The sequence below is a fragment of the Rhipicephalus microplus genome, chromosome X, assembly GCF_043290135.1.
Source record: "Rhipicephalus microplus isolate Deutch F79 chromosome X, USDA_Rmic, whole genome shotgun sequence".
Taxonomy (NCBI): Eukaryota; Metazoa; Arthropoda; class Arachnida; order Ixodida; family Ixodidae; genus Rhipicephalus; species Rhipicephalus microplus.
Genome location: NC_134710.1, coordinates 283638048 through 283653307, shown reverse-complemented (window position 1 = coordinate 283653307; position 15260 = coordinate 283638048). Strand labels below are relative to the sequence as shown.

At 45.3% G+C, this 15260-nt stretch overlaps 1 protein-coding gene across 1 annotated transcript in view; it reads left to right on the top strand.

The window, feature by feature from the left end:
• The window catches only part of LOC142776146 (uncharacterized), a 28732-nt gene extending 15629 nt beyond the window's left edge, over positions 1-13103 (top strand). Inside the window, exons 4-5 of the mRNA XM_075879251.1 lie at positions 9296-9780; positions 12684-13103. Of these exons, the coding sequence (XP_075735366.1) occupies positions 9296-9778 (483 nt within the window). The 3' untranslated portion in view covers positions 9779-9780; positions 12684-13103. The remainder of the gene's footprint in view (positions 1-9295; positions 9781-12683) is intronic.
• The last annotated feature ends 2157 nt before the right edge of the window (positions 13104-15260 follow it).

Here is a 15260-nt window from a genome sequence, read left to right as displayed (position 1 = left end):
TGCTCCTGTTCGCCCCAAAGCAAGGAGACGTCCTCACGTATGAGTGGTGTCAGTGGTGCCGCAGTAGGTGAAAAGTCTTCAATAAATCGTTGGTAATAGGCACACAGCCCTAAGAAGCTCTTTACGGTCTTTTTGTCGCGTGGGGCAGGAAATTTCACTACGGTGTCTATTTTAGCCGGGTCAGGTCGAACACCCCCACGACTGACAACGTGACCTCGGCAGTTGAACTCACTGAAAGCAGAATGACATTTTTTCAGTTTTAAAGCAAGGCTGGCCGAACGTATGGCTTGGAGGGCAGTGAATAAACAGCTTAGATATTCCTCAAATGTTTCTGAGAATACAATAACATAGTCCAGATAGACCAAGCACGTTTGCCACTTCAAGCCTAATAGCACGGTGTCCACGAGACACTAAAAGTGGCTGGCGCCGAGCACAACCCAAAAAGAAGCACATTAAAGTTGTATGGCCATTGGACGTCACAAAATCTGTTTTATCACGGTCTCACTCGTTGACCTCTATCTACCAGTAGCCGCTTCGTAGGTCCATTGATGAAAAATAACGCGCATGACGAAGCCGATCAAGTGAATTGTCCATGCGAGGCAGTGAATAGACATCTTCTTTCGTGGCTTGGTTCAACGTGCAATAATATATGCAGAAGCGCAAGCTGCCATCTTTTTTCTTGACCAAAAGCACAAGTGATGCCCAAACACATTTAGAAGGTTGTATGACGTAATGCTTTCGCATATTCTGTACCTGTTTCTGAATCTCCTCCCGTTTTTTCGGAGCTACACGGTAGGCATTCTGCCGAATCGATCACGTGTTGTCTTTAGTAATGATTCTGTGTTTGGTCAATAGTGTTTGCTGGACCTTTGACGTAGACGAAAAACATTCTTCAAATTAGTGTATCAGTGCAAGCAGGCGCTTTCTATCAGAGGGCGGCAACAAGGAGCAGATGTCTGCCAACAAAGTTGTCGAAGCGAGGACAGTCGTGTCATCCGGTTGCAAGGCAAAACAATCCCCGCCTTGGTCCACATCGTCGTAGCAAGCACTTGCGGTGCCTTTCTAGATTTGACGGCGCTCATCTCTGAAGTTAGTGAGGAGCACTTCTGCCTGTCCATCGTTAAGCGCCAGAACGCCCCTCGCGATGGAAATGTCTTGCGTAAGTGAAAGCGCAACTATGTGCTCCGCTATAACATCCTTGTAGCAAGGCCACCCGTAGGACACTGACACGAGACAGCAGGACCTCGGTGGGAGCGTCACATCTTTTGTTATTCGAAAACAGCTGCGTGGTTCGTCACTGCTGTTGTCAACATACGAATGTTGGCAAAATGTCCCCATACGTTCAGAAATGTTGATAACAGCGCCAAGATTTTTAAGAAAATTCATGCCCAAAATTAGGTCTTTACAGCAGTCTGGCAACAGGACAAATGTGGCGACGAAGCTCGAATCACCTATGTGAAGTCGAGTGGTGCATTTACCCATGGCAGTCATCAGCTGACGACCAGCACTCCTTATGCGCTGCCCTGTCCACGGTGTCTTAACCTTTCTAAGGTGGTCGGCAAGCTCTTGTTGCGTGATCGAGAAATCCGCGCCAGTGTCAACCAGTGCTGTGACTTGATGTCCATCTATGAGAACAACAAGATTGGCACGTACCACTTCATTGGCATTAGTATTGGTCATCGTATTTGTCTTCTTTGTCTCCTTAGATCTTTTTGCAGGAGTAGGGGGACTTTGCAGTGTTTCGACAATTGGCAACCTCGCCACCAGAGGTTGCAGCATTTAGTTTCCTCGGCGTGGGCTAGGCGAACGGCCTCTGGTGATGTCCACGTAGCTTCGATGGTTTGGGGAAGTGTGGCGGGCAGGCGATGCAGATTGTCAGCGACGCGATGGAGTTGCTTGGCTGTTCAGTTGATCAATGTTGTGGGCACGACGATCTTCAAAGCAGAAAGAAGCGGGACGAGAAAAGTTGATGAACCCGGAATCACCATGACGACAATAGTGGGCAATGTGACCTGGTTCTCCGCAGTGAAAGCAAATAGGTCGACGGTCGGCCGTGCGCCATAAGTCAGTTCGGCGAACTGGTGGTAGTCATAAAATCCCGCTGCCACCAAGCCGCGGCAGCGGGTTGTAGCTGGAAGGGCGTCGCCTCAAATGGCAGTGGAAGACAATAAACTACATCAGCATAGCTCGCTGGATGTTGCTCAGGACTTGGCGCGGATTGTGTAAAGCTTTGCTTCGACTCCTGTCAGACGATTTCGGCAACAGATGCGATAGGCGTTTGTGTAGGAGGAACCCAGAGGGCTTGAAGTTCCTCACGCAGTGTTTTCCTGCTCTTTTGTCGCAGCGAACTTTCGCAGACAGCAGAGTTCTGAGCTGCCACATTTACTGCCGTATGGTTCGGCAGGCTGTCAAAGTGTTGGCATCGTTGTTTCAGTGCGCACTCGATGATGGTCGCCTCTCTTATGAACTCGTCTACTGTTGTAGGCGGATTTCGTACGAGGCCCGCAAACACCGGTTCCTTAGTGCCCCGCATTAGGTGGCGCACCTTCTTCGCCTTGGCATGTCAGGTCGGCTCCTCGAAACAGACAGATCATACCGTCTGCATACATGGTGGCTGTTTTATTGGGTTTTTGTACTTGGGCTTTGATTAGTTGCTGTGCGCGATCCCGTCGGTCCGAGTTCAGGAATGTGTCGAGTAGCTTTCGACGGAAATCTTCTCAAGATTGGAAAGTAGCCTCGTGGTACTCATACCACATGCAAGTGCTATTTTTCAGTGCGAAATATGCACAACCAATTTTCTGTTCTTCACTTCAGTTCTTGGATGTGACGACGAATTCGAACTGTTCGAGCCAGTTCTCGACATACTCATACTCTTTCCCACAAAAAATTTTAGGAACGCGAGGATGTTCAAGAGTCACCCGTGAGCGAAAAGCTGTCTGCGATGGATGAATAACCTCGGTTGTTGTAGGAGCTGCCATGCTTGTAAGAAGCGGAACAGGTGCGAACTCCGGGCTGAGCTGTAGTAGGCACCGATTGAATCGGTGCACCGGAGTGATGATGAGGGGTTGAGTCTCTGGCTTAGGTGAACGAGTCTGAGCAAGGTTCCCCTGCATCATTTTGTAGGATCTAGCACCCACAACAGTGTCACAACATCAAAACAGAGGTCTTGCTGTGGAGACAGAGGTACCACAAGCAGGTTGTTCTCTTTTTATTAGGACACGCAAGCCAGTTCTTTTTCGTCCTTTCCATAGACCTTCAAGCACATGCCCAACTATCACCGTCTTTGTTGCCGCAAGCATGTAAGCAATATATATATATATATATATATATATATATATATATATATATATATATATATATATATATATATATATATATATATATATATATATATATATATATATATATATATATATATATATATATATATATATATATATATATATATATATATGAGATCTAACAGACAAAAATGCCAAGGAATGTATAGGGGAAGTTATTAGACCGAATCGTAATGTAAATGTGAATAAAGAAAAGTGGGAGAAAAGATAACTTGCCGGGGGCAGGAACCGAACCTGCGACCTTCGAATAATGCGTTCGATTCTCTACCACTGAGCTACCCCGGCGGCTATCCTCCCAGCCACTTTATTGGGTATATATGTGAATTTAGACATGGTATCACGTTGCATATAGCACGTATAGATATATAAATATATATATATATATATATATATATATATATATATATATATATATTTTGTGGTAAACGGATTCTGCACCTAACTAATACGGACTCCATGTTCGACGAAGGCCTTACAAGCCACTACGCCTGTTCGCTAGCGAAGATCTGGAATTACCGCCACATCAAGACCGCATTGTGACCCTGACCTCTAAGGACATCGACCACGGTGACGTCTTGGTGTCCCCTTCGTCGACTTGCGTTGCTAAAGGCATAGCCCTTGCATCAGGTGTCGTACATTTTCACCATGGCTCCGCGCTCGTCATTTCTATGAATGTTACACAGGAGAAAGTTCTCCTGCCAGAGGCCACTGCAGTAGTCTGTGTTGTGGATGCTGAGCCTGTCAGCGTCACGCCACTTAAACCAGCCTCTACCAATGACCCTTCTATGAGTTAAGCCTAGATTTTCCTCCCCCTTCAAAGCACTTATCAGTGATGACCTAACAGCTACGCAGGCAAAGCAGTTGCTTGCTTTGTTAACAAAACACGCCGATTCTTTCGACATCTGCTCCTCGACGTTGGGCCGAACTACCACTGTAGCGCATCGCATTCAGACTGAGGGAACATCTATTGTGCATCGCCGCCCGTACCGCGTCTCACGCTGAGCGAAAAATCATCGAGGAAAACGTCGCTGACTTGCGCCAACGAGAAATCATTCGTCCATCAACTAGCCCTTGCATTCCCTGTTGGTTTGGTACGAAAAAAAGATGGCTCCGTGCGCTTTTGCATTGATTATTGGGCACTTAACAACAACACACGGAAAGACGTATACCCCATGCCATGCATTGACGATTCCCTTGATTCACTACAAGGCGCCGACTACTTTTCAAGCCTTGATTTGCGTTCGGGATATTGAAAAATTCCCATGCACGACGACGACAAAGAAAAAACGGCATTTGCAACCCTCGATGGCTTATACGCATTTAACGTGATGCCTTTCGGACTCTGTAATGCGCCCGCGATGTTTGAACGCATGATCGACACTGTCTTGCGTGGTCTGAAATGGAAGACGTGTCTCTGCTACCTTGATGACATTATCATCTTTTCATCAACGTTTTCTCAGCACCTGAGGCACTTGGATGACGTCCTAACTTGCCTCACCGGTGCGGGTCTGCAGCTGAACACCAAGAAATGCCGTTTCGCCACCAAATCCATCAAGGTTCTCGGTCATGTCGTGAGCAAAAAAGTATTCGCCCTGACCTTGAAAAGATTGCTGCCGTTCTTCCATTTCCCCGCCCCACAAGACCTAAGGATTCGCGAAGTTTTATTGGCCTCGCATCCTATTTTTGTCGCTTCATGCTAAATTTTGCTTCAATAGCTGCGCCACTTCACAAACTACTTGCTTCTAATGCACCCTTTGTGTGGTCCGAAGAATGTCAGTCGGCGTTTGAACTATTGAAAGAAGCTTTCACGTCAGAGCCTGTACTCTGCCAATTTGATGACACTGCCCCGACACTCCTGCATACTGACGCCGGCGGTTGCGTCATAGGTGCTGTTCTCCTCCAACGCAATAACTCTGGACGAGAAAGGTTCGTAGCATACGCTAGCCAAGTGCTTATGTCTACCGAAAAGAACTACGATACCATCACTGAGCAAGAGTGCCACGCTGTAGTTTTTTCCATACAAAAGTTCCGCCCTTATCTGTACAGCCGTCAATTCACCATCGTAACGGACCATCATGCCTTATGCTGGCTTTCTATAATGAAGAACTTGTGCGGACGCTTGGGTCGGATTTTACGCTTACAGGAGTATCAGTTTGAGATTATTAATAAATCTCGCAAAAAACATCAGGACGCCGACGCTCTTTCTCGTTGCCCTATACCTACGGCTTCGTTCGACACTCCAGCTGCCATCTCCGACGGCAGCAGTGTGGACGTGACTCCCAGTTCTGTTTCCTTGCTCGCCTTGCTGTACCAGCCACCAATCGACGATGACCAACCCTTCAGTTTTCGCCAGCAAGCTGACCCGTACTGTCGGCGCATTATAGACCACCTCTCAGGAGCTACGCGTCCACCCAATGCATGGCTCCTTCGACAATTCGAGCACTTCAAGCTTCAAGACGGTGTGCTGTATCGTCACATTTATCATCCTGACGGTCAACGCTGGGTACCTGTTCGGCCACGTGCTATTCGGCATCATGTACTTAACGCATTTCATGACGATTTGACTGCTGGCCATCTCGGCTTTCACAAAATCCTACGACCACATTCGAAGCCGCTTTTATTGGCCTGGTTTTTCCACCAGTGTAGCAATGTGGGTTCCTGCTCTCCGTGCCAACTTCGCAAACTTCCGACATCTTCTCCTGCTGGTCAAATACATACAGCCAATGACGTGTCCTACAACACCTTTCGAGGTTGTCGGTGTCGATCTTTATGGGCCCCTTCCTGTTACTGGCGCTGGAGACAGATGGATAGTCACCGGCTTAGACCATCTGACACGCTACGCCGAGACAACTTCAGTAGCTACTGGTTCAGCATAGGACGTTGCTGACTTCGTCCTTCAGGCCGTAATTCTATGCCATGGTGCTCCTCGTGTACTTCTAAGTGACCGTGGAAAAGTGTTCTTATCACAGCTTTTAGATGAAGGTCTTCGCGTTTCTAGTACTACACATAAAATGGTGTCTAGCTACCACCCTCAAACAAATAATCTGACCGAGAGATTTCATCGAACCCTTGCCGACGTGATCGCCGTGTATATTCAACCGGATCACAGAAACTGGGATAAACTTCTACCGTTCCTTACTTTTGCCTACAACACCGCTGTTCAGCGCACAACCAGCTACTCACCATTTTATCTTGTTTACGGACGTTCATCTACTTTCTTTATCGACGTTTCGTTCTTCACCAGCGATGGCCCTCCATCACCGTCTTCCTGCGAAGAATATACTTTTCGCCTTGCCCAGTGCCGCCAGCGCGCTCGTATGAACACGGAAACGACGCAACAAACAAGAAAGGTGGTCTACGACGCCTCTCATTGTTTGGTATCATTCCGACCGGGTGACGAGATGCTGCTATTAACACCAATTCATACACCTGGTCTGTGCGACAAGTTCCAGTCTCAATTTATTGGCCCATATGTAGTTTTAGAGCAGACTTCACTTTTCAACTATCGTGTGACGCCTTTTGTCGTGCCAACTGAACGCAGTTACCACAGCACCGAAATTGTACACATTTCCCGCATGAAGCTTTTTACACAACGTTCCTCGTCACCTTGACTACTCGCCTGCAGTGGCCAGGCTGGCCGCTTCCACGTGGGGGGAATTAGTGTAGGCATATACTATGCGCTTCATCCTCATCTGGACAGCAGTCAATAATCTTCACCTGTTCTGGCTGACAATCATCATCGTCTTTGAACGTGCGCCTCATCTTCGGGTCCGTTGCGCTTGTTCGTTCCCGAGTTCACCGCCAATAAACCTGGTACAGCCGAGTCGTCATAATACATATATATATAATATATAAGATCTAACAGACAATAATACCAAAGAATGTATCAGGGACGTTGTTAGAACCAATGTAATGTAAATAAGAAGAAAAGAAAGTGGGTGAAAAAATAACTTGCTGTGAGCAAGAATCGAACCTACGATCTTCGAATGACGCGTTCGATGCTCTAACCGATGAGCAATCACGGCGACTATCCCCCCAGCCACTTTATTGGGTGTATATTTGAATTTAAACGTGGGAGTTCTTTCCTTTATTCATTAACGAGGGTCTCGTGCTGGCATACTTTGATTGATTGATTTGTGGGGTTTAACGTTCCAAAACCACCATATGATTATGAGAGACGCCGTAGTGGAGGGCTCCGGAAATTTTGACCACCTGGGGTTCTTTAACCTGCGCCCAAATCTGAGCACACGGGCCTACAACATTTCCGCCTCCGTCGGAAATGCAGCCGCCGCAACCGGGATTTGATCCCGCGACCTGCGGGTCAGCAGCCGAGTACCTTAGCCACTAGACCACCGCGGCGAGGCTGCTGGCAGACTTGGTGCCGTTAGGTTGTATACGAGGGACTATTGGCCAGTTACCCGCTCGTAATAAGTTCACGTGCTACGTGACGCCACACAGGCTCATAAAAGGGTGTTCCACACTCGCCGCCATGGCTACAGACAGCGCTGACTGACACTCCGACGTTTCAATTCACATATAAACCCAATATAGTGGCTGGGGGATAGCCACCATGATAGCTCAATGGTTAGAGCATCGAACACGTTATTCCAAGGTCATAGGTTTGATTCCTGCTCACTGCAAGTTATCATTTTTTCACCCACTTTTCTTTGTTTTTGTTTACATTACATTGGTTCTAATAATTTCCCCGATACATTCTTTGGCGTTATTGTCTGTTAGATCTCATTAATATTGTGTTAGAACACAGAAAAACGAGCCCTTAGGTATACGCCTATTTCCTTTATGTATATATATCTATAAATATACATATAGTCTTCAGGAGATTTAGGAAGCAAACACAGCTACTTATTGTAGTAACATTTCAGGTGGTAGAGCGCACACGTAATGACAAGCAACAAAAATATTATGTAGCATTTTGCCGCTGATTACTGCTCAGGCTCAGAAGATACGTAATCTACAAACAGAGGGAAATTTTGAATATCAGAATAGCTCGCATGTTGAAGTGTGCAATAAATGTCACGAGAAATTGTTTGACAGGTAACATCACCTAGAGTATTAACAATATGTAAGGTTTTACATCCCACAACCACGATATCACATCTAGTGTTCTTAAACATGGACCGGCATCGCAATGTACACGAGCGTCTGCCGTTTCACCTCAATCGAAATGCGACCGGCGCAGACGTGATCTAACCTCTGATCATCGGGTCACAGGTAATGTCGCTGAAGCCAAAGTTCGGGCAAGGTTTTTCTTTCTTTCTTCTTTCTCTTTTTAGTTTTTTTCTCAGAAAGTTGACTTCAGCGAGAATTTTTGTGCAAATGTTTCTTGTCCCTAAAATGAGACGAAAATTGAATGGGACACAACTCGATTGGATGTTTGAAATTTTCTGGTGATCGCACAACCCACTGATTCAACTGTTTTCTTCAATGTTGAGCTTGACTCGCTCGCGCTGTAGCTTATAATTGAATCATACCAACTAAAAAGTGTTTTGCAGTGAAGCTGTCCTAGCTGTGTTATCATGTGTTGTCGTCATCGAAGCAGCAGCAGCAGCAGAAGCAGCAGTAGTAGTAGTAGTAGTAGTAGTAGTAGTAGTAGTAGTAGTAGTAGTAGTAGTAGTAGTAGTAGTAGTAGTAGTAGTAAGCGCAACATAAGTTCTGTGACCAGAAGGGTAAATGAGTAAAGAAATAAATAAAATGAAGTTATGATTATCACGATGTTCGAAAAATTTTGGCGGCGAAACGATGGAGATTTTCTTCACTTATTTAAAACGAAATGTTGACACCGACATTTTTGTACCAAAATTCTTCCTCATCATCAGAGCTTTGCGACTGGACGCTATTACGGCTGTAACTGGCTGAATTTTTCTATTGCATTTTTCTATATTCACTTATCTTTTATCTCTACCTCTACCTTCTGCCCTGCCTACTCAAAAAAGAAAAACAACTATTTCATGGACGAAGACGAAGCAGGTGCTCCACCATCTTCGGCCCCCAACTCGGAGCAGTTTGCAGCCGTGGGGCAACCGCGAAGGAAGGCCTCAATTTCAAAGCCGCCCAAGTCTGAACGCCGAAAGAGCGGTCTACGGCGATGCGGCGCTGACAGCATCAGGAGTAACACTAGGGGAAGGCAGAAAAGGGGCAGATCGGCATCCAAGATGATTTCGAGAGGCGAGCGCGGGAAAGCACCGCCAGTAGCGTCACTAACCGCGTGGACCAAGGGGCGACAGCGTGGACTACCTCCAAAGGGGCTGCAACTGCTGCGACGCTGGAGGTCGCCTGCCGAGGGGTCATCTTCCTCCGACGAAGAAGAAGAGGACGAGGGAGAGGGTGTCGGGAAGTATGAAGTCGAAGTTAAGCAATGCGACAGCGAGGAATTCAAGCAAGAACGCCAAGAAGCGGCTATCGAGGTGGCGCTGTGAAGGTAACTAGATGAATTATTGCTTTACTGACCACTGTTTGCCTATGACAAGATAATGTTATATTACATACATAGAACCATAGGACGAGAATGCTGCTAATACTAGAAAAACTTTACTGCAAAGCTTTGCACAAGTATTCCGGTAAGGCCAACATATAATGAAGCTAGAGAAAGTATGTTCGCTACGATGGGGCTATGAGTAGCAGCGCCGTCTTCGCGTTTGCAGTGGGTTAATTTAGCGAGAAAGTCGATAAATTTAGCCTGTTCTCAGTCATGCCAGCGACAACTCTATCTCTTTGGAGTCTTAGCGACTTTTTGGGAGACTCATATTTTGAGATGAAGTGTTTCGAAAACAGATGTAGAAAATTGGAAAACTGTGAAAACAGTGCGTTGCTCGGAATGGCCTTCAATTAAATTTAGCCAAAGCATGTGGGACCAAGCTCATTATGAAGTTGCGATCTTTAGCGTGCTGTGTGGCTGTTTCTATCACTCTCTTTGTTTCAGTTAGCGATAAGCAAAGCGGTGAATCGCTCAAGTTTCACCGCAAACACGCAGACTACAGCTGCTCATCGGTTCAAAGTGGTGTAGCCAGGAAGTAGCAGCGCAGTCTAACTTCATTCATCAGTACAGAAACTGATTTAAAATAATGGTTACATAAAAAAAACATTCTCCTCACGTGCTCTATCAAGTAAAGAATGACTAAAAAAGTTATTGTAATCATTAACATCATTGTTTTGCATCTTTTGGATAAATTTAGCAACTTTTGAAACCGTCCTCGCTATTCGCCGAAAAAAAAAAGTTAACACCACTGTGCATTTGTGATAGGCAGTCAGCGGCGTGTATGCTAGAATACACAGCGGCGCTTTGCTGTACACGGTTTGAGTCAACTGTCGGCGAATAGTAAAGTGGAATGACCGCAATCTGGTGGTTATATATACAACCTCCACTGCTTTATTAATGCACAAAACCAGGCTAGCTTTCCTATCATGTGCATGAGAAGCACAATCTGCAAATCAATGGGCCACTGTCCTTTGGTCATAGTCGTGTATGACACAGGGCTCGATGCTTTTTTTTTTGCCTCATTTGCACATGTTTAACTTGTGTTTTCCTGCATACACAACAGTAAAGATAGTGTTGTACTACTGAGACAACTATTCATTTACTTCTTCATCTTGTGGCTACAAACATAAAATAGTAAAGATGGAAGTCTTTATTTCTGCGTAATTGAATGAATTCTGTGCACTTTGCTACTATGTTTCCATTAATAAGTGTGCCACTTTAGAAATACGTAGCTTGAGGTCTTTCTTATCACTGAACGAGCTTTGCAGATAATTATTAGTTCTTTGCGGTACCGCAAGAATTTCGAAAGCATCAAAAACTTTACAATACGGTGTAGCTAAAAACTGAATTTACATCTCGTAATTCAGTACTCTTCTTTTAGGACGATGACGATTGCACTAGGCGATGAGGGACAAAACAGCACCCGCATTAAAATATTTTGGCGAACGGATGGTAAGACAATTAAACCTAGGGCTATACCTGCACATACTCCCTTATTAGAATGTGCACAAGTGTTAGAAAGCGGAAGGCTCATGTATATTGTATAGGCAAATGTACAATCATTTGACACCATGCTAGCACAACCGAATAAGCTTCCTTCTCAGGACGTGCACGACATATACGCACAGATGCGAACACGGTGCGACCAGCAGACAACGCAAGGAGCGATCCACCCCGCAAAGTTTCCAGCACTCGCCGCTCGATCCCAAGTCTGTTCAACCTCACGACCCAGAGAGGGCATTTCATTTACATAGTAGAGTAATTGTGACTATAATGGAATGCCATTAAAATCGATGAAAAGTCAACTTCCTACTGGAAGAAAAGGAATATATTCGAATGTCGCTTACCTGTGCCAAGTAGATTCTTCACCCATTTTTTTATTCTTTACTATGCCATAACTATTAAAATCTCTCTGGCGTTCCTCTCAAGCGAGTTTAGAGGTGTGTGACATACGCGTCGACATTCTCTTTGTGGCATATACGCATATATAGAAGAGACAAAATGCAAAAAAAAAAGCATTCATGTGATATTTTCACATGCATGAATAAATATCTGCATCGGGTGGCTCTCGCCTTCAAGTCGTCAATAAGGCCAAAGCGTAAAGGATCTGCGAGGCTTTTATTAGAGACAAAAGTCTTTCTTAGGATACTTGAACACAAGAATTTCATTCTGTCTGTCTCTCTGTTTGTCTGCCTGTCACATGATTCAGCCACCCAGCTAAAGTATACACACTTGCTGAACGCCCAGGTATTCTGAACTGCTGCTGCATTCATACTCGTGAACATTTTTGATAAAAAACGAATAGTACGCATATCTGAAGCACAAAATCAATACATAAGTACTATAGGTGGTGAGTGCCTTTACTAGAAAGTACATAGATACATTGGCGATTCTTTGAACCTTAGTCTTTTTTAGGTGAGCTGAAAATTGGGTGCTATGCACGAAACAAGGCCGGCAGAAGACTATCGTCCTTCGATGACATTTCCAGCGAAGTACGCAGATACATGGCCAATTTTTTTCCTAGGTTAATTGGAACTCACAAAGCTGTGTTCTTGACATTGAACAAAAAACTGTGGCCCAAATATATCCCAGCTTACTCCCACTTAAGCAATATCAATCTTACGGAGCACTAAAGGCCTGACCACACGCATCCGATGCAGCCCTTGGTTTTCTGACGTGGCGCCGCACCCTCTCTCTATAGAGAAAGGATGCTTGGCTCGGCGAAGCTGCACGCTCACTTTCTCCATAGAGAGAAGGCGCGGTGCCGTGGCGAAATTTCAAGGGCTGACGCGCTGCAACGGGTGCGTGTGTTCAGGCCTTAACCGCTCTCATATTTGACGGTGCAGGTTCCTCACGACTGTTGCCAGCAAGGTGGCGTCCTCATCAACTGCTATCGGTGAGCCACCGTCAGTGAAATCTGAATTGAGAGTGGATGCCGGAGACAGCGACACACTATTCCTGCTCGGACTGAGAGGCCTGATGTCCAAGTTGGATGCCAAGAGCAATTCGAGAGCGCAGATCGACATTCTCAAGGTGCTGCATGATCGCATCTCCGACGCCGAATCTCGGAGGCCGGTGTCTTGCGACGAGGTTGATGAACAAGTGAAGCAAAAGCAAACAGCGGATGACAGTGTTGTGAATGCTGATACACTAAATGTGCCAAATGCGTGCGCTGCCATGCCCACTCTGCGTGACATTTGATATTTTTAATATACAGTAATGCCCACAAAGAAAAGGTAATAAAGCTCTCACAAGTTCATGGAAAAGCAGTTGTTGCATATTTGTCATTTTTTTAAATAGTTTACACTTAGTTACATATTTATTCAATGTAACTAATTCAATGGAAGCTTACTAAGTTATGCATCAAATAAAATTTTACTCATTTTTTTGTTGAAATGAACCTTACAAGAGAAAGCAAAGATTGTGAGTTTCGCAATTTCGCCAAGGCATAGTTAGTTACCTTCGGGCATAAGAGGATTGAGTATGATAGTACCTTATAATGACAGAACAGTACTTCATTCATAAGCGCAGAATTTCGGGCAGGTTTAATCAGATGCATGAATTCCAATCAGTGGTGCATAAAGACAAGTAGCACTTAAAAAACGGACAAAATCTGCCGGATACAAATTAAGTGAGTACTGATGCGAAGTTTCCACATTTTCAACTTGTAACACTAAATAAAAACACTGATGTGGCACACCCTAAAAGCAGTGTCGTAGTGCTTGTGAATACATTGATATTTTTATCACCACAAACTTAAAACAGAGGGTGGCCTCGCAGTGGCAGGTCGACACAAGTCTGACACCACGGGAAGACTTCAGCTTGCCACATACCGTACTAGCAGCAGCTCTGTCATTTCCTGTCTGCCACTCGTGGCTCCTAAACACTCTTTCAAAGTCTGTTCCTTAACCTAATAACGATATGTGGGGCTTAACGATCCAAAACTGCCATATGAATATGAGATGCTGTAGTGAAGGGCGCTGGAAATTTTGACGTTGTTTAACGTGCACGAAAGTCTGAGCACACGGGCCTACAGCATTTTTGCCTCCATTTCGCAGCCGGAATTCGATCCTGCGACCTGTGGTTCGGCAGCCGAGTACTTTAGCCACTAAACCACTGTGTCGGGGCTCAAATCCTTGAATTTTTGAACCAGGTTAAAACCCTGAGATGTTCATGAAGAAACCTTAGCTATGAAGTAAAGTGCGCGAAAGAGACTCGCCCCTGGAATCCTTGAGGTGCACGTGTGCTTCTAGGTTGAGGAGGAGCCCCATCACGTGCACCAATCTTGCAGCGCCGCCTGGTGCAGGCTCGACATGCTGGGGAAGAACACACAAGGGATACGATGTAGTATGGGGGACACGATTCGGAGCACAAGGCACGCTCACTGCATGACACACTGAAGCACTTACAGAAGAATGTTAAAGGAGTACTGACACAAAATTTCGTAGCTGCGATAGACTAGGGTATCTATTCCCGTGAACATGTGTATACGTCTGTAAATCAACAGCTATATCATCAGCAATATCAATTGCTAATATAGCTTGAAAGGTCATAATCATCAGCCTGACTACGCCCACTGCAAGACAAGGGCCTCTATCGCGATTTGCCAATCAACCCCATTTTGTGCTTTCTGCTAATATGTTATGTCTTTAAACTTTTTGTTCTCATTGGCCCACCTAATGTTTTGCCTCCCATTCGTGCGTTTGCCTTTTCTGAGAATCCGGTCAGTTACCCTTTATGACCAGTGCTAATCCTGCCTACGTGCTCGGCCCATATCTATTTCTTCTTTTTTATATCAACTATGATGTCCCTAACCCCTGTTTGTTCCCTCATTCTGCCCTAGTCTTGTCTCTTAAGGTTACACCTATCATTTTACTTTCCATTGCTCGCTGTGTTGTCCGCAATTTATGCTGAGCTCTCTTTGTAAGCCTCCATGTTTCTGCTCCATAGGTAAGGCTCGGCAAGATGCAGCTGTTATGTACCTTCCTCTTGAGGGTTAGTGGCAGATTACCACTTATGCTTTGAGAATGCTTGCCGACTGTGATCCAACTCATCCTTATTCTTATAGCTATATCACTCTGATGGTTCGGCTCCACGGTTACTACCTGTTCTAAGAAGAGATATTCCTTTACAACTTCCAGCGTCTTTCCACTAGTCGCAAAGCGCTGTTTTCTGCTGAGACTGTTGCACATTACTTTAGTTTTGTGCATATAAATTTTTAGACTAACTCCTCTGTTTCCGTGTCTAAATCAGTATTCATGAGCTGTAATTCGTCCATTGAGTTACCCATCAAGGCAATGTCATCCGCGAATTTCAGGTTAGTAAGACAAGCTTTATGAACTCTCATCCCTAACTCTTCCCAATATGGCGAACAAGCGTTGAATAGGCGGTGCGCTGAAAAAGAGCACCTGGTAGAGAGTCGC